Source organism: Macrotis lagotis, chromosome 1 (genome assembly GCF_037893015.1).
Source record: "Macrotis lagotis isolate mMagLag1 chromosome 1, bilby.v1.9.chrom.fasta, whole genome shotgun sequence".
In the NCBI taxonomy this organism is placed as follows: Eukaryota; Metazoa; Chordata; class Mammalia; order Peramelemorphia; family Peramelidae; genus Macrotis; species Macrotis lagotis.
In genome coordinates, this window is record NC_133658.1 from 767,101,304 (window position 1) to 767,125,745 (window position 24,442).

Below are 24,442 nucleotides of genomic sequence, written 5' to 3' on the forward strand. Positions count from 1 at the left end.
CATTATTAATATTTTTAACTGTATCAAGATAAATGGGCTAATAGAAGTTTTTCTTCTGTCCTCTTTAGAACTGACATCCCAGTTGTTAGCTGCAGAAAGTAAATGTAATCTTTTAGAAAAACAATTGGAATACATGAGAGACATGATAAAGCATGCAAAAAACGAAAGGACAACTGTCTTGGAAAAACAGGTATAGCCATGTGCTGTTCTAAATATGTCCAGATATTAAATTATAAAGTAATTGACACTTATTTTTTCTTAATAAGAATTATATTATTTTTGTGAAGTTCATGCTTTATGGAAGAGAACAGTGAAGAGAAGTCTTAATTTTAGTTTTCATGCATTCAACAAACATTTTAGTGCCTGCTATGGACATTCATAGACATTTCCAAATGTTATGAGTCTATCTCTATTTTTATCACAGGGACTCTTCTAAAAAGTTAAATGTAATGAATAATAACACACACACATAGGATTTAGGATCATACTGTTCTGAGAAGAGCTAGAAAATCATTCAGACATTACTAGGCTGGAAGAAGAGAGGAATCTATATGGACTGGAATGATGAAGGAAAGTTTCATGGAATTGACTTGAATTAATGAAAAGTATGTGGAGAAGACCATATGGGAGCACACAGTAAAGGCATCAAGGTAGAACTGAGTATGGCACATTACAAGCACAGTGGAGAAACAATTCTTATTAAAAATGGAGTTTTCTTTTTTTATTATTAAATTTTTTATTTTTCCAAAGTGGCTTGCCCAAGGCCACACAGCTAGGTAATTATTAAGTGTCTGAGACCAGATTTGAACTCAGGTACTCCTGACTCCACGGCCGGTGCTCTATCCACTGCGCCACCTAGCCGCCCCATGTTCACTCTTTAAAGTTCACTTGATAAGTTCACTCTTTTAAAAAAAAGTTAGTAAACTCCATAGTTCTTTCTCTGGGTATGGATGGTATTTTTTAATTTTCATTTATTTTGATAAATATTTCCCAGCTACATTTTTAATCTGGTTCAAGCTCAGAATTGTTGTAGATTCCTTTTAGCATGTAGTGCATGTTGTTTGATTACTTGTGACCTAGCTAATTTCTTCTCTGGATACTCAACACTTAGGTATTCTTTTTTCTCCATATGTTGTAATACTGCTCCTTTGTTGATTCATCACCTCCTGCCTCTACATATATATACACACACACACACACACACATATATCCCAAGACACTATCTTCTCTTTCTATATTTTCTTACTTGGCAGTTGCTTCAGCTTCCATAGATTCTGTTTTCATTTCTGTACAGATAACTACCAAATTTTGGTGATTTCAAATTGAATGTCTCATAGCCATTTTCAGTTCAGCATGTCCAGGCAGAATATTATCCTTCCTGCGAAGAGCCAAAAGAATATTGTACACATTAACAACAACATTGTGAGTTGATCAGTCTTGTTGGATGCAACTCCTCTCAGTTCAGAGAGCTAGGTTAACCCCAAGAGACCTGATATGGACAATGCTATCTACAACCAGAAGAAGAAAAAAAAAGCCTACAGAATCTGAATGAACACTACATTACATTACTTCACTCTTTAAAATTTTGTTTCTTTCCTATCTCATGGTTTTCTTTCTTTTTCCTTAATCTTAATTCTTCATACAGAATGACTGATTTGCAAACATGTTAAATACAAACGGGCATGTACAACATTTACCAGAATATTCAACACTGAGAGGAGGGGGGGGTGAGAAGGGGGCATGGAAGGAAATTATGTAACTTAAAAATATGCATATGAATGTTGAAAACTTTCATAACATGTAATTTGAAAGATAAAATAAAATACTAAAGCACACCTCTCGGGCGGCTAGGTCACACAGTGGATAGAGCACCGGCCCTGGAGTCAGGAGTACCTAGGTTCAAATCCGGTCTCAGACACTTAATAATTACCTAGCTGTGTGGCCTTGGGCAAGCCACTTAACCCCATTTGCCTTGCAAAAAACTAAAAAAAAAAATAAAATAAAAAAATAAAGCACACCTCTCTTCAAAACTGACCTATAGTCAAGGATAGTATCAATCTTCCCAAGACATCAGGTTCATAATCTCAATGGTATTCTTGTCTGTTTGTTGTTCTACATCTCCTGTATCCAGTCAATTTCCAAATCTTGCCATTTCTGTTTCCACATCTTTCACATCTATCCCTTTCTCAATTTAAAATTTACATCCAGGTCCATAATTGCTTCTCACATTATTACAATAGCATCTGCACTAAATAAATAAAATGAATGAACAAATAAAACAGGTTTATATACACCTATAAATGACATCAGCTGCCTTGGTTGGAAAAATGACTCACTGTCACTTTTTCTTGGCTTTCCTGATTGGAATTCCATCTGGCACTCTTTATGAGCATTCCTAGTGAAGGCTATCAAGGAGCTAAGCAAGAATTGCTAGCTCTTGCTCCACTATCTTGACTCCCATCTTCTCCACAACATGTTTCTATAAATGTTTTTGTACATATGGACCCTTTACCTCTGAATTTGACATCTTTTAAGGGAATATGGATTATGCTTATAATTGTAGTATTATTTTTATGTCAAAGATTATACACAATTAATGACTTTTAGGTTATAATTTCAAATTGCTTTCCAGAATAATTAGCAAAACCACAGTTCTACTAAGAAAGCATTAGTGTCCCTCTTTCTCCCACAGTCCTCAAACAAATATTCTTTTTCTCTCTTTTTTTTTTTGTCCTCAATTTGAGGGATCTTTTATAGTATTCATAGGCTCTCTTAGAGAGTACAAAGCTGAATGAATGGTTATTGACAGTCTGATGAGTACAATGTTAAACCTCAGAATTGTTTAAATTTGAAATTCTCTTATTGTGATATGGAGCATTTTTCACGTGGTTGATAAATTTTGTAATTCTTCTTTTTGAAAACTACTTGTTCATATTGTTTGATTATTTCCCTTCAGGATCTTCAACCACTTATCTATTAAGAGAGTGGTTTTTGGTCTTATATGTTTATTTCAATTCCCTATATATTTTGAGTAACTGATTTTTATCAAAGGAACTTGCTGCAAAGATTTTTGTCTCCTTAGTCAACTATATATTTTCTAACTGAATTGATTCTGTGTTTATCAAATTTTTCAATTTTATGTTACTAGCATTGCCTGTTTTGGATAATAGTCACAAAATTAAATAGTCATAAGAAAATATTTATTTCCCTCTCTTTCTTGGGCCATCTTGTCTAAACAAGTTTCTTTTGAGTGTATATAGATTTTACATTCTTTGCTTTGTTATTCTTTGTCTTGTTCTATACTTCGTTGTAATTTTTTTTTTAGGGTTTTTTGCAAGGCAAGTGGGGTTGAATGACTTCCCCAAGGCCACACAGCTAGGTAATTATTAAGTGTCTGACGCCAGATTTGAACTCAGGTACTCCTGACTCCAGGGCCAGTGCTCTATCCACTGCGCCACCTACCTGCCCCTTAAAAAAAGCAGAATTATTCTCCTTCCTCCCTTGCTACTTGGGAACCTTTCCTAATTCCAGCTTTTAGCACACTCCCTCTTCCAAATTGCTTGCTTTGTGCATTTCATGCTTGCTTGACCTTGTAAACATTTTTTCCCTTAGTAAAATGAAAGGTTCTTGGGTTTCAGTGACTATAACCCTTGTATTTATACTTTCATACCTAGCATAATGCCTGTCTCCTAGTATTTAGTAAATACTTGTCGAATTGACCTAATCTATTTTGGAAGCAATTTTTAAAACCTTTTTCCTCCATTTTAAAATACAGGCCAAAAAAGGGTTATTTGTTTGTTTGTTTGTTTTTGCAAGGCAAACAGGGTTAAGTGGCTTGCCCAAGGCCACACAGCTAGGTAATTATTAAATGTCTGAGACCAGATTTGAACCCAGGTACTCCTGACTCCAGGGCCGGTGCTTTATCCACTGCGCCACCTAGCCGCCCCTATTTATTTCTTTCAAATGTTTGTTTGAAGAATGATAAATAAAACAAAGAGAAATTGAGAAATTGACGTGGAAGGCTTATTCTATACCATGTTTGCTTCAATAATTCATTAAAGATATGTCTTAGCTCAACCTGGTCCACCCATCAAGACATAAAAATAACCCTGTCCTGTGGAACAGATTTTCAGTAAACATGGTATTCCACCATTATGCTCTAATGTGTTGAATGAAGCCCACATTTTTCATCTTTTGATTATGTAGTGTTAAATTTATGTTCAATATAGAAGTTTTGCAGTTAGCTTGTTGCAAAGTGAGAAGGTATTACATTGTGTTTTATAAAACATTCACATACATTTCTGTGTTTTGATGGCCAGCCGCATTTTCAATTTTGTTTTTCTGATGTTCTTTTCTAGGATTTGATAGAGAGAGACCAGCAACAGGGTCGAATGCATGTTGAGAACCAACTTGAAAAACTGGATATTCTTGAGCAGGAATATAACAAGCTTACTGCTATGCAGGCTCTTGCAGAGGTCAGCAAATGACTTTATTATTCATTAGCATAAAATTTCCTTGTTTGCAAAGGGTATTATTGAGTATTCTTCTAGCAAAAAGGGATGTGTAAAAAATCTTAATAGAAGGAATAGGAATAGGCATAAGTAATTTAAAAAAATAATTTTGTAAACCCAGTTTAGAATTTACTTTCTAAGACCATTGGGAGAAACATTTTAACTCTTTTTAAAAGTTGATATGGTAAAAATATAACAAATACGGTTTTTCCTGGGTTTTTTTAAATTATTGCTCATTGTCAAAAATGCTGAGATCCAAGGTTCCAACTTTATGTCAGCCTCATATTTCCCTTTACATTAAAAAAAATCCTTTTTTTTTTGATCAAAGAATGTACTCATAGTCCTATCCAGTCTTACACAGATATCTGCCATTTGATCATAAAGAAAAAGTGAAGGAGGAATCGAGGCAAAGCCATCCACTACTATTAGAAAAATAATTGAATAATAATGGGTCATCTCCATCACCTTTGTGCACTAAAATTTTAATATGATTAGATAGCAGGAAGGAGATACAATTTCTTGCTTTTCATTATTACTTCTTTGTATTTATTGCTAGAAAAAAATGCAAGAACTGGAATCAAAGCTCCATGAAGAAGAACAGGAAAGAAAACGAATGCAGGATAAAGCAGCCCAGGTATCTAAAGTTAAAAAAAAAAGTAGATCTTTTCTTTGTATTAAAATCATATTGTGTATACATTTAATGAAACGATTAAAAATTTACCTTTTACATTTTAATCTAAAAGAATTTCAGCTTGTCTGAAAGACACTCATGTTTATCTCCTATGGTAGGGGCATCGCATATAATTATTGGAATTCTAACATATACGGCCTTATGTGGATTGTTGTGCAAAAGTTATGCACAGAGTACAAAATTCAGGTCTTTAACCTAATTAGATCATAAAGAATGATTAGTTGCTTTCTAAATTTATAATTTCAATAATTGTCTGAAATAAAGAGGTAGGCATGCTTCGGTAACCATTCCCAGGAAACACTGCTTTGCCATTTATTTATAAATAACTCTTGCTGAAATAGAATCTTGTGTTGAGTTTTTCCCTTTAAATGTATCATTTAGTAATAAGGTAACCATCACTTTTTAGGCACTATTTAAAAAAGGAAATCATAGCATCCAACCAGACTTTCTCAAACTTTTCTTTGGTAATTTTTGTATATTCTTGATGGTTGCTGAGATTTCTTCAGTAAAAAGAATTATAAGAACATTTTCAAGAATTTTCCAAGGTCTTTCTTGGGCCACCTTCCAACATTTCTTGGATTTGCTGTCCTCAGATGTTTGAGCTAATAGAATATTGTCTTCCTGCTTCATAAGAGCATAAAAATTTTAGAGGGAGTAATTTTCTGACAAGCTTTTTAAGAACATGACCAGAGTCTATTCTGGTCAAAAGAAAGCTGTCCATATGAGATCACGTAATAAATTGGCCCTATGAGTAGTCTGTCTTATCTGTCTCAGCCAACTCCTTGCCATTTTTTGGTTTCATCTGGATCTGGGGTAAGCTCTCTCAAGTGGTCTATAGGCTAGACTAACTCAGCAACCAGATTTAGCCAGAGTTCTTAGAAGACTTGAATCAGTGTCTTAAAGTTAACTTAGAGATCTGCAGTCTATTTAGGTACTGAAGCTTCACCCCATTTAAAAAAATTTTATTCTGTACTTAATTACCAAAAAAAAGTATTATCATATACAGAGTATAATAGAACACAAAAAAAGATTATATGTGAAAGCATAAACTCTGTTAAAGTATATAATGAATTCCAAAGCAATCCTATTTGTCTGGACATCCTTCTGTTCTGTGCATTTTTTTAAAAAAATATTTCAGTGACACATTGGAAGGGCATCACTATTATTGATTACTGCTCCCCCACAAACATCTACTCCTCTCTTTACCCTTTACAGAAGAAAAAACACCCTTCTAACAAGTAAGCAAAACAGACTTATACTAGGAAGAAACAAGCAGTTGTTTTTTTTAATTCTAGAAAGGTAATCTTGCTTCCCTACCCCCACACAGAAGGCAGTTTTTAGTCTTTACATCATTCCCATAGTATGCATTGATGTAAGTTGAATATGATGAGAGAGAAATCATATCCTTAAGGAAGAAACATATAGTATGAGATATAGCAGAATTACATAATAAGACAATTTTTTTTTTAATTAAAGGTACATAGAAAGTCTTTGGTTTTGTTCAGACTCCACAATTCTTTCTCCGTATACAGATGGCATTCTCCATCGCAGATATCCCAGAATTATGCCTGATTGTTGCCCTCTTGGTATGAGCAAGTCCGTTAAGGATCATCACCCCCCATGTTGCTGTTAGGGTGTACAGTGTTTTTCTGGTTCTGCTCATCTCACTCAGCATCAGTTCATGCAAATCCTTCCAGGCTTCTCTGAATTCCCATCCCTCCTGGTTTCTAATAGAACCATAATGTTCCATCACATACATATACCACAGTTTGTTAAGCCATTCCCCAATTGATGGACATTCCCTCAGTTTCCATTTCTTTGCCACCACAAACAGGGCTGCTATGAACATTTTTGTACAGGTGATGAAACAAGCAGTTATTAAATACTTATCTTTTGCCAGGTATCATGCTAAACTTTACAAATATTATTTTAACCAATCTTCACTGCAGTCCTTTGGGATAAATGCTATTTTTATTGTCATTTTATAGTTGAGGACACTGACGCAAACAGCAATTAAGTGATTTGCCCAGCAAGTCTGTGATCAGATTTGAGTTTAGGTTTTCCTTACTCCAGGACCAGGACTATCACTGTACCCAGCTAGGATGGGGACCTGTCTGAAAATGTATGTGTTGTTCTGTACCTTGAGATGGCACCTCTATTAGAATATGAGTTGGCATGCTTTATCATCATATAGATTAATGTTTGATCATTGCTGTGATTAAAGAGCTTAAGTCTTTCAAAGCTCTTTTTCTTTATCATGTTGTTATAGTGTAAATTGTTTTCCTAGTCCTGCTTACTTGACCTTGCATCAGCTTATACAAGTTTTCTCAGGATTCTCTAAAACATCTTTCATCATTTCCTATAAGGCAAGAATATTCCAGTACATTCATATACCATATTTGTTCAGCTCTTCTTCAATTGAGGGGCACCCTCTTAGTTTCCAGTTCTTTTCCTTTCCTTTAATTTCTCCTTTAGGATCCACCATTGGAATCTGGAAACAAGAAAAAGGCCTCCTGCATAAGGGAGGGATTTAAGATGAGTCTTGAAGCCAGGAGGCAGAGGTAATAAGAGAGAATTCCAGGTATGAGAGACAATCAGTAAAAAGGTACATAGATATGGAATATCATGTGAAAGGAATAGCAAGAAGACCATAATCATTGAATTGTCGAGTATTGGGAAGAGACAAAGAATAGAAATACTGGAAGGGTTTTTTAATACAGGATATTTTATATTTGATCTCGGAGGTAATAAGGATCCTCCCTGGCTTTTATAGAATAAAGAGTTGCCATCAGAATTGCCCTTTAGAGAAATCAGATTGGCAGCAGTGTGGCAGATGGATTGAACTGGGGAGACTTGAGTCAGGTAGACCAGTTAGAAAGTTACTAAAGTAGTTCAAGCATGAGGTGAACTAGGGTAGTTGTAATATCAGTAGAAAGGAGAACACTTAACAACAGTTTGGATATATGGCGTAAGTGAATGGGCTCAACAATAGCATTGAGATTGTGCTGGCCTGATTAATTGAAAGGACACAATAGGGAAATTTGGGGAAAAGGGAGTATTAGGGCCAGAACAAAAATGAGTTCTATTTTTGACATTATTGAGTTTGAGGTGCCTTTATGATACACAGTTACACAGTTAAAGATGCCTAAAAGGAAATTGATGACCCAAGACTAGAACTAAGGAGTTTTTATATCTTTTTATTCATATATATATATGTATGTATATATACATATATATATTAATCTTCAAATCATCTGTGTAGAAATGATAATTGATTCATAAGAACTGATTAGAACACCAAGTGAGATATATAGAGGGGGGGGAAACCCTTGGGAGGAGATCCACGTTTAGTGAGCATGACCTCTAGAGGAAGAAAAAGAGTGATCAGACAGATAAAAGAAGTAGGAAAGAGTGGAACATGAAAAGCAGAGATTAGCAAGGAGAAGATGGTGATTTTTATAGTGCCATAGGATCCAGAAAGGTTAAGAATGATAAGAATTGAAAAAAGGAGATTATATTTCTCAACTAGAGATCAGGAAATAATTTGAAGCAATTATAATTCTTGAACTGAACTGCACCTCAGGGTGGATTCCTGTCTTTCAAAGCAATGAACCTTCACCATCTAGAGTCTCTGGACAGATGTCTTGGGACATAGGTATTACTACAAGCTCTTTTGTTATAAGTAAAGTTCCTGACCACACTGATGCTTTTTCAGAAACTCAGAGTTTAGAGCCACACAGGCTTTAGGTTCTTCACTTCATTTCTGGCATTTTCAGGGGGTTGCTGACTGGTCCTGTATAAGACACTGACATTTGTTGTCCTGTAATTCTTTGCTTTTGTTTTCTAATCTTTTCCCTCAGTATTCCAGGATTTTTAAAAGAAGAAAAAAACCCAGATTCTGATTGTCTCTTTCACCAAATCAGTTCATTTTACTAGTCAAAATCAGTTTCAAAATAGCAGTTTCCCTGTGTTTTCCTTTACTTTCCAAAGGATAAAATTGTCTATAAGTATACATTAGCTGTTCTGATATTAGCAGAGAGGAAGCTCCATTGCTACATTTTTATCTCTCTGCCAGCTTTATCTTTTTCTGTCAAGAAATTGTCATTCATTTCTTCCAGGTAGCTTCACCATCTATGGTATGTGCTCACATTGATAGTCTCCCATTTCCAATAGGATACTGTTTTTATAAGTGATAATTAAATTTCAAACATTCTTATTGTATGGGCATCCTGGGTAGTTAGGTTTGAAAGTAGATAGAGTTTTAGATATACAGTCAGAAAGAGCTGATTATAAATCCTGCCTCAAATACTTATTGACTCTATGGCCCCGGGCAAGTCACATAACTTCAGTCAACTTGTTTCCTGATTTGCTAAATGAACACTTATCTCAGAGATGTTGTGAGAATCCAATGAGGTAATATAATAACATATATAGTTATATATTATTGGTTTTATTTATTAGTTATTCATTTTACATATATATAAATATAAAGTGCTCTGCAAATCTTAAAGATTCAGGTAAAAATGGTAGGATTTGGCCATTGAATTGTTACGTGAGGGGTAAGAGAAGAATCAAAGATAGAGCTTGGGTTGGAGAATTTAGCATAAAAAAAAAACCTAGAAAGGGAGTATGAAGATTAATTAAATTATTTAAATTAATCATTAAATTAATCATCAAATGATTAAATCAATCATCAAAGACCATTTGATTTGGTGATTAGACTTTTAGTGGCTTTGAAGAGTACTAAGTCAATAGACAAGACTGCAGAGAGTAAAGTAGAGAATCAGTGGAAGGGAAATGGGGTTATCAATTATAGACAGCCTTCTCAAGTAGTTAAGCCACAAAAGAGAGGAGAAATATGAGATGATGGCCAACAGGAATATATGGATACAGGGAAAGATTGAAGATAATTGAGAAAAGTAGGGATGATAATGGAAGGAATCTACTGAAAAAGATAGAATAGAATGGAATCTATTGTACATGGAGAAGATTTTTCCGTTGACCAGAAGGGCCACCTCTTCATTTAAGATCTATGAAGGAGGAGCAAAAACCTTATTTTTTTCAATGAAGTATGAGGTTCTCAGCTGAAAATGTGGTGCAAAGGAAAACCTTAAGAAGTCTGAGGAAGAAATGAAAAAGTTTGGATAAACTCCTGGGGTGCATGGGATAGTGAATTCATTGGGGAGATGTAAAAAAAAATAAAAGCTTTGCCTGATTGAGGGCCCAGTTGAAATTATGTAACATAATTTTGTAGTGGACCCAGGCAGCATAGTTGTGTGATTTTCTTTAATATTAAAGTGGGGGCAAAGGCAGATGGATTGTGGAAGTGATCCAAGATAGCACCTTGGGCAGGACAAGCACTTCAACAAAGGGACAAAACTCAAGAGAAGACAGTGTACAGTTGAACTGATTCACCAGGGGAATCCCAATGAAGAAGGAAAAAATGTCTAGTCAATGTAGTGGTGATGGCCTTGGAAAGAATTGAGGCAGATGGTTTAGAGGGTATTCTGAGAACTAAGAACTTAATGATAAGACAAAAAGGAAGAGGAAGAGGTGGGATTGAAACACATTATGATTAGATAATGGAATTTCAGGTTTCATGAACATGGAAGTTAAGTATCTCTGTAACTTCTAGTGTTCTTGGTTTTCTAGAGCCAAACAAAACAAGATAAATCCCTCTTCTACATTACTGTCCTTCAAGTACTTAAAGAAAGCTTTCATGTTCTTAAGTCTTTTCTCCTGCAGATTAAGTACCTACTTGAATTTAACTAATTTCAGATGATTTTGAGTCCTTTCACCATTCTTTCTTTTTTACTTTGAAAACTGCCACATTTGTTCTTAAGGACTTCCTCATTTCTTTGCAATTTTTCCATACAGTTACCTACAAGTTCTTTCATTATCCTTAGATACAGTACACCTAGACCTGGAGTTTTTAACTCCAGGGAATTTTAGATGCCAGAACTCTTACTCTCACTTTTTTCTATTCTGTTCTTGCAAGTTTAAAGATCCTTCTTGGTAGTAAAAATGGAAGCCAAAAAAAAAGGATACAGTTTAATTTTCTCATGTACTGTAGTTCTGTCCTCTCTTTGTGCTTTTCTTAGTCCCCAGAATAGCTTAGTCACACACTCTTTTTTGTTGTTAATTATCCCAAGCATCAGTCAACTATTTTAATTGTAAAGCCAAGTCCTCTTACTCCTACTAGCCTTCAGACATGTTATCCTCACCTTGTCAGCTATATACCTCTTCTGGCTGGTAATGTCTCTTATATTTTAAACCATGTTTCAAAATTTTAATTATTTTCTTCCAATATCGATTTTTAATCAGTTGTTCATTTCCTAAATCCCTACTTTCTGTTCTGAAATACCTTCTTTAAATAAGCATGAATGAATAAAATAACCTGCTGTGCACTTAAATCCTTCAGTTTCTGGTCTTGAGCTTCAGTCTTTAATTAAGTCTTTACAAATTCCTTGTGGCAGTATTAACAGTTTCTGCAGGTTTAAAAAAATATAGTATTCCTCAGATTTTTCTAGTTTTATGAGATGAGGAAGTGAACATATTTCATGATCATGATTGTTCATGTTAAGTCAACATTTGGTTTCCTCAGTATCTTTGACCTGCCACCAGGAAGGGTCTCTGTTCTTCCTTGAATCAGTGTGAATGTTCTCGATCTCAGGGTTGGATCCCTTCTATGAGGAAAGAGACACTGCTTCCTGACGCTCCTTCTCAGTGGGAAGAACTCTGCATTCATAAGCTCTAGTTAATCAGAGACCGTTCTTCATTTTATTTAAAAAAGACAAACATTTAAGTGCCTACTCTCAGCAGAACTCTCTTAGACTTTCTCACTATCATTCTTTTACCTTCCATCCTATTTTTTAATATCCCTAGTTTGGACTAGTTTAGATTTTTTTTTTCTTTTTCTCTTGAATCATTTTATTTGTCCTGAAATCTTTAGCTTTCTCCCTCCCCACTCCCTTGCCCCATTGTTTTATTTTTACCTATGTAATCCCAACATCTTGCATACATAGTAGTAGTAGGAGGAATTTAGCCAATATTTAACACATGAAATGAAAACTCCATCCTCTATGATAAACTTTAAAATATTCTTCTAAATTGTGCACCCTGCTAGTATATTTGCCTTTTAGTGAATGGAATGATTTTTTCTTAAAATTTAGTTTAATTATTTTTGACTTTTATTTCATTGCAAAGGGAAATATCCTTCACTGACAACATAGATTGTCTTAAGGGAGTTAGTTGCCTTAAACACTGGAAGATTAAGTTACTTGCCTTACAGAATTTGAACAAGGCTTTCCTGATTCCAATCCTAATCCCAGCTCTGTTCATGTATAATGCCCTGTTCTCTTATCTTTAATCCTGCAGAAATTAGAACCTGTTTTTCTCCTCACCTTAATATATGCTCATGTTTTTGAACTAAGGAGTCCTAACTTTGATAAGTCACCAAGTGATCTTTTGATTTCCCCTGCCAACATAATCTTCCAGATATAATTGAATAATGATTTTATCAATGTCCTAATTAAGTAGATTATAGTCCTGATATAATCAGTGGCTTAAATGAAAGGTTACCTTGGGGAAGCCCTATTTGAAAATTTCTAAACTAGATCACATAACCCCCATTGTCCTCTTTCCTGCTGTCTGTTTTCTATGCATATAATTAATGGTCTTTATAATTATATGGAATTTTAAAATGAAGTTTGATAAATAAACTGCAGTTAAAAATAACAGATGAAGTATTCTTGACCAAAATAATAAGAAAAAATAGAAAATAAAACAGTAATGATTATTAGGAATAAGATGCTGAACATGTATAACTGTGGTGTAGGTAGGTTTATAATAATGTAATCACAATTGTGGCTTTGATTTTTAGTAGTTGTTTCCAATGATTCTTTTTCATTGTCAGATATTGTCAATAACTTCTAGTTTTTGGTTAGCTATTTATAGATTTGTATGATAGTTCTACTTTGTTTTTTAGTAAATTAACTAGCCTCTTTATATTTCCCAGTTGCAGACTGGAATAGAAACAAATAGACAGTTATTTGAGGAAAAGATCCCTTCGTACTCTACCAGTGCAAGAAGAATAAAGAAAAAGAAAACAAAACAGCCAGACAAGGTAATTGAGGGGAGTCTTACTAGGCCTTATTTTTTAAAACATGTTTTTATTCATGTCTCTTTTTTATATTACCACAATTACCCTCCCAGTTTTCTAACTCCCCTCAGAGCTATCCCATTAAGCAAATTGTATTTTTTTAAAAAGATAAAGCAAAGGAAGAAATAAAAATAAGAAAATATATATGCTATACATCATTTGGGGACTTCCTATCTCTGTAAAAGGAATTGAGAATTTCTTTTCATATTGCTTTCTCTGAGCCATGTTTGTTTGTGATCATTTTAAAACCATGTACCTAGCTGTGTGACCTTGGGCAAGTCATTTAACTCCATTTCCTTAAATAAATAAAATTAAAAACAAACCAAAAACAAACCCCATGACTTGATTTGGGGGGGGGTGATGATGATGATTTTATTCTTATTTTTGTACAAATTTTTTTATATATTACTAAAATATTCTTGTTTAAGAGTGAACATAATACCCCCTCCCCCCAAAAAAGTATAGACCCACATGAGCAATAAAGTAAAGAGAAAAAAATTTAAATGATGATGATGATGGTGTTGATGGTGGTGGCAGCCAGGTGGCACAGATGATGGAGCACTGGCTCTGGAGCCAGGAGCACCCGAGCCCAAATTGGGGTATAGTTCTTTACATTTGTTTTCCTGCAGTCATTGCTTACATTGTTATAGCCATGCTTTTTTCATTACATTTTTCAGGTAGATCTTTCCAGGTTTCTCTATATTTATCACATTTATTATTCTTTTAGCACAGTAATATCCTGTTATATTCAAATACCACAACTTATTTAGTTATTACCCAATTTATGGGTATTCACTTTTGTTATAAGTTCTTTGTTATCACAAAAAAATTCTATTGAGATTTTTGTATATTTACAGATTTCTTATCAACAGCCTCCAAGTGTAACCCTAGGAATATTTTCATTGGATGAAAGGGGATGGTTTCTTAGTCACACTGTATTTGAATAATTCCTAATTACTTTCCAGAATGATCCAGACAGCTCCACCAATAATGCACTAATTTCCCTGTCTTTCTTCATCTCCCCCCAACATTGATTATTTCCATTTTTGTCATCTTTGCTTTTTTTAGCATGTGAGGAGAAACTTAAGGGTTGTTTTCATTTGCATTTTACTAATGATTAGTGATTTGGAGCATTTTCTCATGTGGTTTACAATTCTTTAGAGAACTTTGTTCTTATCCTTTGATCACATATATATTGGGGGGGGTGTGTGTGTGTGTGTGTGTGTGTGTGTGTGTGTGTGATATCTTGACTACTGACCTTTTGAAATTTGATGCAACTTATTTTCATAGGCAACATTAATTTTATTGGCATAACCTTTTCAGCTTCATGTAACAAAAGTTGTGAGATTTTTCCTCAGAATCAAGATGGATAATTTGTGGCCAAAGTCAAACTCTCCTCAAAACTCTTCTAGAAAATGTATCAGATCATATCCTATTGAGAAAATTAAAAAAAAAAGTCATAGTGAGTCATTTCTCCAGCCCAGCTTAGCTTAGGGAGAAGAGACACAAAGGTTTTATAATCTTAAGAATTGATAGAGCTAGGAGCACACTACAAATAGGACATTCTATTGTCCAGGGAGAGGTTCTACACCAGGACAAGACTTCCCAAGTCCATAATGGGTACCTTGAAAGTGTCAGGTGCCAGCTAGCAGTTTTGTACCCAAGCAGATCTAGAGCAGAGTGAGAAGACTTTTGGATAGAGAGTCCCTAACTGCTATACCAAGAAGGGATTGAAGTTCAGGGACAGGCATCAGACCTCAGACCCTAGAATCAAGATCTCAATTCCTGCATCTATCCCAGCCATACAGGAATGAACTGGGCAGGAATTAAAGACCAAAGGGGAGCCTATAATACCATTACTCTCAACAGCAGAACTTTCCAGCTGGTTGAAAGGACTGAATCCAGCATCAGAATACTCTTGCTCAGACCCCTAATTTAGGTCAAGAACTTGCAGGGTTCAGACCAGGGATACAGCAATCAGACTTTTGCCCATCCTTCAGTCCTGAAATGACAGAAAAACTAATACTTCCGAAAAAATAGCAACAGAACCAATCCAGACCTTTCCTCTAGAAATGTGACATAGCCCAGCTCCAACATCAAGTCTGGGTCATGAAGTAGACTAAAATAATGAATAAACATAAAGAATCCCTCATAATTAACTGATGTCCACAGGAATGCTCACGTTAAACCCAAAAAGAATTACTCCAAAACATTTACAAACAAAACCTTAGAAAAACACAACTTGAGCTCAAAACTCAACAAGAAGTCCTAGAAGAACTGAAGCAAGATTTAAAAAAAAAAATTTTATAAATGGAATAAAAGTACTTAGGGAAAAAATTGGGGGGGAAAATTAAAACCATGGAAGAATTAGAAAGAGAATTAACATCTTGGTCCAAGAAACCTTGGCCAAGCAACAAACTCCCTGAAAATTAAAGTGGAACAAATAAAGGCAGGGACTCCATGAAGCAACTAGAAATAATAAAACAAAGTTCAAAAAGAATGAAAAAACTAAATATAAGCTATTTCATAACCAGAAAAAATCCCCCCAAAAAGCAAAAAAAATACAAACTAATCTGGGAAACAGAATAAAGAGGGGGAAAGTATTCATTAGATTCCCAGAACACCATGACCATAAAATGAACTTAGACATAATATTTCACAAAATTTTAAAACTATCCAACTCTTAAAGCAGAGTGCAAAGTAGACAGAAAAAGGATCCACAAGTTATTTTCTGAAAGAAACCTCAGAATGAAAATTCCTAGGAATATCATAACCAAATTCAGAGTTTCTAAGTCAAAGAAAAGATACTACAAGCAGCCAGAAAGAATTAGGAGTCACATGGAGTCACAGTTAGAATCTCAATGACTCAATAATCACACCATAAAGGAGCAAAAAACTTGGAATAAAATATTCTAGAAGAAAAAGAATGCAAGTTTACAGCAAAGAATAACTTAACCAGCAAAACTAAATATATTGTGAGAGGGAGAAAAAATAGATCTTTAATGAAGTGGAAACCTGCCAAACATTCTTTTTTTAAGAAATTATTGTTGATTTCTTATTTATCTATTGGAGGCCATCAGGGTCAAGTGACTTGCCCAGGGTCACAGGACTAGCAAGTGTCCAAGCCAGATTTAAACTTAGGTCCTCCTGACTACAGTGCCAGTGCTCTAACTGTTCTGCCAACTATTCATTTACTTTTAACATTTAATTTTAATTTCAGTTTTGAATTTTCTCCTACCTTTCCCCCCATCCATTGAAAAGGTTAAAAATATGATATCAATTACACCTGTGAAATCATTTAAGTCTTTCTAGATTTTTCTGATACCATCCTGCTTATCGTGTTTCAAAACACTGTAGTATTCCATTGTGATCATATACCAAAACTTGTTCAGCCATTCTCTAATTGGGTAGCCCTTCAATTTTTTTTTTCCTTTGATCTCTGTGGCATATAAACCTAGTACTGTGTTGAAGATTAGGCACAGTTTTATAGCCCTTTATGCACCATTCCAAATTTTTCTACAGAATGGTTCTACATTCCCTCCAATATTTGTCATTTTCCTTCTCTGTCACGTCAAAAACAATCTGTTAAGTCTTAGTGGTACCTTGGAGTTGTTTTAATTTGCAATTTTCTAAATTGTAGTGATTTACAGTATTTTTTCAGGTGATTATTAATAGTTTTAATTTCTTCTGAAAATTTCCTGTTCATATCCTTTGACTATCAATTGGACAGCAACTCATTTGTGTAAATTTCACTCAGTTCCCTGCCCATTTGATAAATGAGACCTTTATCATAGAAATTTGCTGTGCATTTTTCCCAGTTTCCTGCTTTCTTTCTAATTTTTGACTACATTGTTTTCTTACTTTAATGTAATAGGAAAATTATCCATTTTACTTGCTTTGATTCTGTCTTGTGCTACTGCTAAAAATCTGTGTTCTTCTCTGAAGCTTATAATCTTAGATTATTGCTTTGAGTACTGATGAGACCAGTTCCTGTTGTTGTCTCTATTTCTTATTTAGTCTTAAATTCTTCCTTTATCCATAGATTTGACAGGTAAAATTTCCCATTTTCCCCCCTAATTTGCTTATGTTACCACCTTTTATGCTTTCAGGTGCCCATTTTAACTTATCTTGGTATACAGTGTGAGAGGTTGTTCTATACCATTTATACCTCATTTTTGCCAAAACTGCTCTCTTAATTTTTCCAGAAAGTTTTTGGCAACTAGTGGGATCTTGTTCCAAAAACTTGGTTCCTTGAGTTTATCAAATATTAGATTGCTATAGTCATTTACTACTATGTATTTTGTACAAAAGAGTCATACAGAATATTTTTGCCCATCCTGTACTTAAGCCTTCCAAGCTTATAATGGTCTGATTCACCACAATTGATACATTATATCTTGACCCCAAAATAGTTGTGCATTTTGGTCCTCTTCAGGCAAGAAGAACAAACATCATTGGGTACTTAATCTATTCGACTGGCCCACCACTGTGTTTCTTAGTGCAGTGCCAAGTTATTTTCTTGATTACTTCTTTGTAATATAGTTTAAAATCTGGTAGTTTGACTCTTCTTTTATTTATTTATGTTTGTTTTTGTTTTTTATTTGTTTGTTTTATTTTATTTTTTATTAAAAAAAGACACTTGTTTTGGTCATGTAACCTTGGACAATAATAATGACAGCTATCATTTGAATAGTACTTTAAAGTTTGTCATTATTATCTTATTAGATGCCCATAATAACCTTGAGACGTGTATGCATTTTACAGATTAGGAAACTTGAGGCCAAACAAGGTTAAGATAGCTAGTCGGTGTCTAAGGAAAGATTTGAACCTGAGTCTTATTAATTTCAGGGCAGCTAGGTGATGCAGTGGAGAGAGCACCAAGTCTAGCCTTAGACACTGACCCTGGGCATTTCTCACTTAACTTGTTTATTATCTATGAAATGAGCTGGAAAAGGAAATGACAAATCACTCCAGTATCTTTGCCAAGAAGACCCCAAATAGGATCATAAAGAGTTGGACATGACTAAAGAAGAACTAAATAAAAAAGGATTACTGGGAATGGCTTCTTAGACTGAAGTTAGACTGAAATAAGACCTCCTCCATCATCCTCTTTGCCTTATAGAGCTTTGGGACTTTGGCTCTGGACTATTGATTCCATAATTGAATTAGTCACTGATGAAAGCCATTGATTTCTCCCCTCTGGAAGCCCCAGATTATCAGACACTTAAAAGGATTAGAAAAACAGCTTCAGGGCTAAATGAACTAGAATGAGTCTTAAGAGGTAATGACTCTGAAAGGGGCACTCAGACCTTCAGGGTGGCCTTGGGTTTTTTTTAATTTTACTATTTAAAAAATTTTTCTTTATTTATTTACACATTACTAAAATAGTCCTATTGTAAAAGTAAACATTTTACACACACACACAAATAGAAAAAACTCACAAAAAATAAAGTGAGAGAAAAAGAAAATTGTACTTGTCTGTGTTCAAATACCATCAGCCCTGTCTCTGGAATGGATCGCAATTCTTTATCATAAGTCCATTAGAGAAGTTACTTTAATATTTTTTTTCTTACAGTTGCTTTTGCTAATTTATTTTCCTCCATTCCTTTGCACTCCCATTTATTCTATTTTCTCTCTCTTTTCACTTCATCCCTTCTTAAAAGTGTGTTGTGGGGCAACTGAGTGGCAGAGCAGACAGAGCACTGGCCTTGGAGCCAGGAGGATTCAAGTCCAAATCCTGCCCCAGACACCCAACAACCATGGAGCTGTGTGGACCTGGGCAGGTCAGCTAACCCTTCCACCTTGCAAAAAAAACAAAAAAGTGTATCTGAATATCCTCTCCCATGATCTTCCCTCTTGTCTATTACCTAGACCCCCACTCCTGTCCCCTTTCTCCTATCCCCTTTTTCTTCTTTTTTTCCTCTAGTGTAAGATAGATTTCTATACCCTATTAAGTGTGTTTGTTCCTCTGAGCAATTTTTGATGAGAATGAAGGCTCACTTATTTCTCCTCACCTAACCCCCTTCCACTCTATTGCAAAAGTTTTGACTCTTTCATGTGAAATATCTTAGCCCATTCTCCCTCTCCTTTCCCTTTTCCCCAGTTCATTCCTTTTTTTACCCAGTGGCTCCATCTTTATATTATACCTTCATATTCAGCTCTCTCCTGTGCCTTGTCTAAATATACTCCTCCTAACTGCTCCATTAATTGAGATGGTTCATATGAGTTATCAGTATCATCTTCCCATGAAGGAATTAATGCAGTTCAACATCATTAAATCCCTCATAATATACCCTTCTTGTCTACCCCCTTTATGTTTCACCTGAATCCTGTCCTTGAAGATTAAATTGCTGTTTAGCTCTGGTTGTTTCAACAGTAAAGTTTGAAAGTCCCCTGATTCATTGAATATACATCTTTTGTCCTGGAAGAGGATGTTCAGTTTTTCTGGGTAGTTGATTCTCGGTTTTAATTAAGGATCTTTTGCCTTCTGGAATATTACAAGCCCTTAATGTGAATACTGCTAAGTCCTGTGTAATCCTGACTGCAGCACCACAATATTTGACTTATTTCTTTCTAGCTGCTTGTAAAATTTTCTCTTCGACTTGGGAGTTCTGAAATTTGGCTCTAATATTCCTGGGAGTTATTTTGGGGGAATTTCTTTCAGGAGGAGATCAGTGGCTTCCCTCAATTTCCATTTTACCCTCTGCTTCTAGGATTTCAGGGCAATTTTTCTGTAGAAATTTTTAAAAATGAAGTCAAGACTCCTTTCCTTGTCATGACTTTCAGGTAGCCTAATAATTTTTAAATTACCTCTTCTGGTTCTGTTTTCCAGATCTGTTGTTTTTTCAATAAGATATTTCACGTTTTCTTCTAGTTTTTCATTCTTTTGATATTGTTTTGTGTCTTGATTCCTCACAAAGTCATCAGCTTCCTTTAACTCCATTCTACATTTGAAAGATTTGTTTTCTTCAGAGAGCTTTCTTATCTCCTTTTCCATCTTGTAGCCCAAGCATTTTTAAATTGTCTGTTCTGGATCTGTTTTCCAAGTCAGTTGTTTTTCCAATGAGATATATCATATTTTCTTCTAATTTTTCATTCTTTTGGTTTTGTTTTGTTTCTTGATTCCTCATAAAGTTGTTATCAGTTTCCCTTAGCTACATTCTACATTGGAAGTTGTTTTCTTCTTTCCTTATTTCCTTTTCCATCTATCCAGTTCTGTTTTTGTAAGGCATACTTTTCCTCATTGACCTTTTGGATTACTTTTTTCCATTTGACCTAAACTGGTTTTTAACGTTATTTTCTTTGGTGGTTTTTTGGTATCTCCTTCACCAAGCTGCTGACTTGGTTCCCATGATTTACCTGCATCATTCTCATTTGTCTTCCCAATTTTTCCTCTTATCTCCCTTACTTGCTTTTCAAAATCCTTTTGAGCTCTGCCATAGCCTGAGATCAATTTCTATTTTTCTTGGAGGCTTTGGATGCAGAAGCTTTGACTTTGTCATCTTCTGAGTATGTTTTGATCCTCCCTGGGACCAAAGTAATTATCTATGGTAAGATACTTTTTTTTCTGTTTACTTATTTCCCCAACCTGTGCCCTGGTTTTGGCATGCTTCCTGAGTTTTTGAGTGTTATTGGAATATCCCCACAAGGGTCTCACTTCCTTTAATGTCTTATAAGTGGGTCTGACTGCTCTCCTGCCTGTGCGCTGATCATTGGTTGACCACAAGCACTGCCCTCTGTCCTGGAGCTGTGAGGAGAGTCTCTGTTTTGCTTATGGCAGTGGGGTGCCCCAGACCGCCATTATGGTCTGAATATGGACAAAGCAACAGAGTCCTTTCTCAGGGGTAGTGGAGAGACTTGGACAATCTCCCCCAATCCCCTTAACTTCTGTGGGCAGAGTGCTCTGGGAGCAGTTGCTGGGTGACTCTGTGGGCCTGCTTATGTTTCCTGGGATCTGGGCTTCATTGACAGCTGTGGCTGCATTGAGGGCCACACTGGCATGGGGTCCACAATCACTCTGGCAGAGGTTTCCTGCTGAACTTGATGTGCTTGGTGATCCCTGTGTTGGGAGGTCTGGAAACTGCTTCTGCTGCCATAAGCCCCAGGCATCCTCACAGACCCAGGCACCTTGTAGAATGTTTCTGGAAGACTCCAGGTCTTCCCTGTTACCTTGGGCTGGAGAATTGATTCCCTGGGTCTTTCTGTGGTTTCTGCCTTTCTAAAATTTGGATTGAGTAATATTAAGGTTTTTGAAATATTTTGGAAGAGACCTTATAGAAATTCCTGTCTTCATGCTGCCATCTTGATTCTGTCCCCCTAAATTCTTCTTTCATATTTTTAATTGATTTACCTTGATATTCTTGACCACCTTTGTTCTTCCAGATGAATTTTATTATTTTTTCCCCTACCTCTATAAAATAATTTTTGGTATGATTGGTGTGGCACCGAACTAGTACATAAATTTAGATAGAATGATCATTTTTATCGTATTGCCTGAGCCTACTCCTGAGCAATGAATGTTTCTCCCATTGCTTTGCTCTTTTTGTGTGAAAAGTATTTTGTGATTGTGTTCATATCATTCTTAGGATTATCTTAATAGGTAGACTTCTTAGTATTTTATAATTGTTTGAAGTGATTTAATGAAATTTCTCTTTCTATCTCTTCTTGATAGACTTCATTAGTAATATATAGAAATGCTAATGACTTACATGTTTATTATCTTGCAATTTTGCTAAAGTTAGTTTAAAGTATTTTTAATTGATTCTCTAGGACTCTTAAATATACCGTCTATCATCTGCAAAGAGTGGCAGTTTTGTTTTCTCATTGCTTATTCTAATTCAGTTTTTTCTTCTCATTGCCTTAACAAGCATTTCTACTACAGTATTGAATAGTAGTAGTAGTGATACTGGGAATCCTTGCTTCACACTGATCTTACTGGGAAGGCTTCTACCTTATCTCCATTATGTAGATAATGCTTGCTGGTTGATTTAGATAAATATTATTTAGCATTTAAGGAAGCTCCAATTATTCCTGTGCTTGCTAGTGTTACTAAAGTGTTACCTCAAAGCATTCTTGATGAAAAACCCAGAGTTGTGTAGAAACTTTGAAGTTCAAACACAAGAATTAAAATACGTAAAAAAGTACACACAAATGAATAATCATAAATGGATAAACAAGGAAAAACTTCTTACATTCTACTGTGGGGAGATGATAAATGTGATTCCTCTGAACCCTGTTATCCTCAAGCTTCATAGAGTCAAATCAGACACCTCAGAGTAGCTCTATTAGTTTTTGAGGGAAGAAGAAGAATACACTAGGGGGGAAAGGAAAAGATGGTTTGAGAAAATTATCTCACCTATTCAGGTGAGGGAAAGTATACATCTAAACAAATAGTAAGGGGTTTTGGTGTGGGGAAATGGGGTGAGCAACTCAACAACAATTAAACTTCACTTTTCAAACTGGTCAGAGGAAGAAAGAACACACACATAGTTGAGAACAAAAAATACATTTTATTCAATGGGGAAATAGGGGGAATTAGTATGAGAATAGATTGAGAGAGGATTAAACTTAAAGATTTTTTTAAAATAAATATTTGTGTGGTGTCAGAGAATGATAATTTGAAAGAATATCCACAAATTGAGTAAGGCTTAACATGTTGTGGTATCCTAATGTGATGGATTATTATTATGCTGAAAGAAATAATGGCGAGGCAACTAGGTGACAAGTGGATAGTCAGAATTACCTAAGTGTGTGACCCTTGGGTAAGTCTCTTAAACCCCATTGCCTTGCAAAAACAAACAAAAAAATAATAATATAGTAGACTGTTTCAGAGAGAAATGATACAGAGTAAAGTGGATAGAACAATTTCAATAGTAAAGGCAAACAGCCCTGTTCAGAATTCGGAACTCTCATTAGCACAGTAACCAACCATGATTCCAGAGAGCTATGGTTGAAACTGCCTTTTAGAAAGATGAAAGATTCAGTGTGTGTAATTCAGACCAGGGCTGTCCAAAATGGGATTTGTGGCAATGAGATTTTATGCAGCCCCTTGTGGCTTTACTAAATGCATTAGAAGCTGAGCTACTGCAGAGCTCTCAATAAAATGACAAATCAAAATATATTGTCTATTTTCCAATAAAAAAAAACTTTTTAAAGTTGGACAGCCCTGATTTAGGAAAAAAATTGGGGATTGTGACCAATTTGGAAATTTATTTTGATTGACTATACATGTTTGTAATGGTTTTCCTTTGTTCTCAAATAGGATTTAGGGATAGAATGAGGGAGAGTGAGAAGGAGGGTTTTTGCTGATTGAATACAATATCATTTAAAAAAATTTTTAAAGAAAGGTATGTGATCTTTTCTGATTTCTTCAATAGTAGGATCTTTAAAATTAAGGTCATAAATATTCAATTTAGTGGAATGTGGTGTAGAGTATTGATGTAAACTGAGGTTTTTTCTTTTTGAGTTAACTCTTTTTTATAATCATTATTAGGACTTGTTTTGTGACTGCTATTTTATAGTATTGATACCTGAACATGTTTTCATCATTTTTCTTTTTTTATTAATTTTTATTAAAGATATTATCTGAGTTTTACAATTTTCCCCCCATCTTAATTCCCTCCCCCCACCCCCCATGGAAAGCAATCTGTCAATCTTTACTTTGTTTCCATGTTGTACCTTGATCCAAATTAGGTGTGATGAGAGAGAAATCATATCCTTAGAGAAGAGACAAGAATTCTAAGTGGTAACAAGATCAGACAATAAGATATCTGTTTTTTTCTAAATTAAAGGGAATAGTCCTTGAACTTTGTTCAAACTCCACAGCTCCTTAACTGGACACAGATGGCACTCTCCTTTGCAGACAACCCAAAATTGCTCCCGATTGTTGCACTGATGGAATGAGCAAGTCCTTCAAGGTTGAACATCACCCCCATGTTGCTGTTAGGGTGTATAGTGTTTTTCTGGTTCTGCTCATCTCACTCAGCATCAGTTCGTGCAAATACCTCCAGGCTTCCCTGAAATCCCGTCCCTCCTGTTTACTAATAGAACAATAGTATTCCATGACATACATATACCACA

The 24,442-nt window shown here is 35.1% G+C and overlaps 1 protein-coding gene across 17 annotated transcripts in view; it reads left to right on the forward strand.

Moving 5' to 3' along the window:
• CEP57 (centrosomal protein 57) overlaps window positions 1-24,442 on the forward strand; it is a 118,082-nt gene that overhangs the window by 34,832 nt on the left and 58,808 nt on the right. For 11 of the 17 annotated variants that reach the window (XM_074216513.1, XM_074216512.1, XM_074216510.1 and 8 more), the window contains 5 exons: window positions 69-190; window positions 4,359-4,475; window positions 5,068-5,145; window positions 13,220-13,327; window positions 19,027-19,146. In XM_074216513.1, the coding sequence (XP_074072614.1) occupies window positions 69-190; window positions 4,359-4,475; window positions 5,068-5,145; window positions 13,220-13,327; window positions 19,027-19,146 (545 nt within the window). The remainder of the gene's footprint in view (window positions 1-68; window positions 191-4,358; window positions 4,476-5,067; window positions 5,146-13,219; window positions 13,328-19,026; window positions 19,147-24,442) is intronic. The other 6 variants (XM_074216518.1, XM_074216515.1, XM_074216516.1 and 3 more) reach the window with 1 other exon arrangement.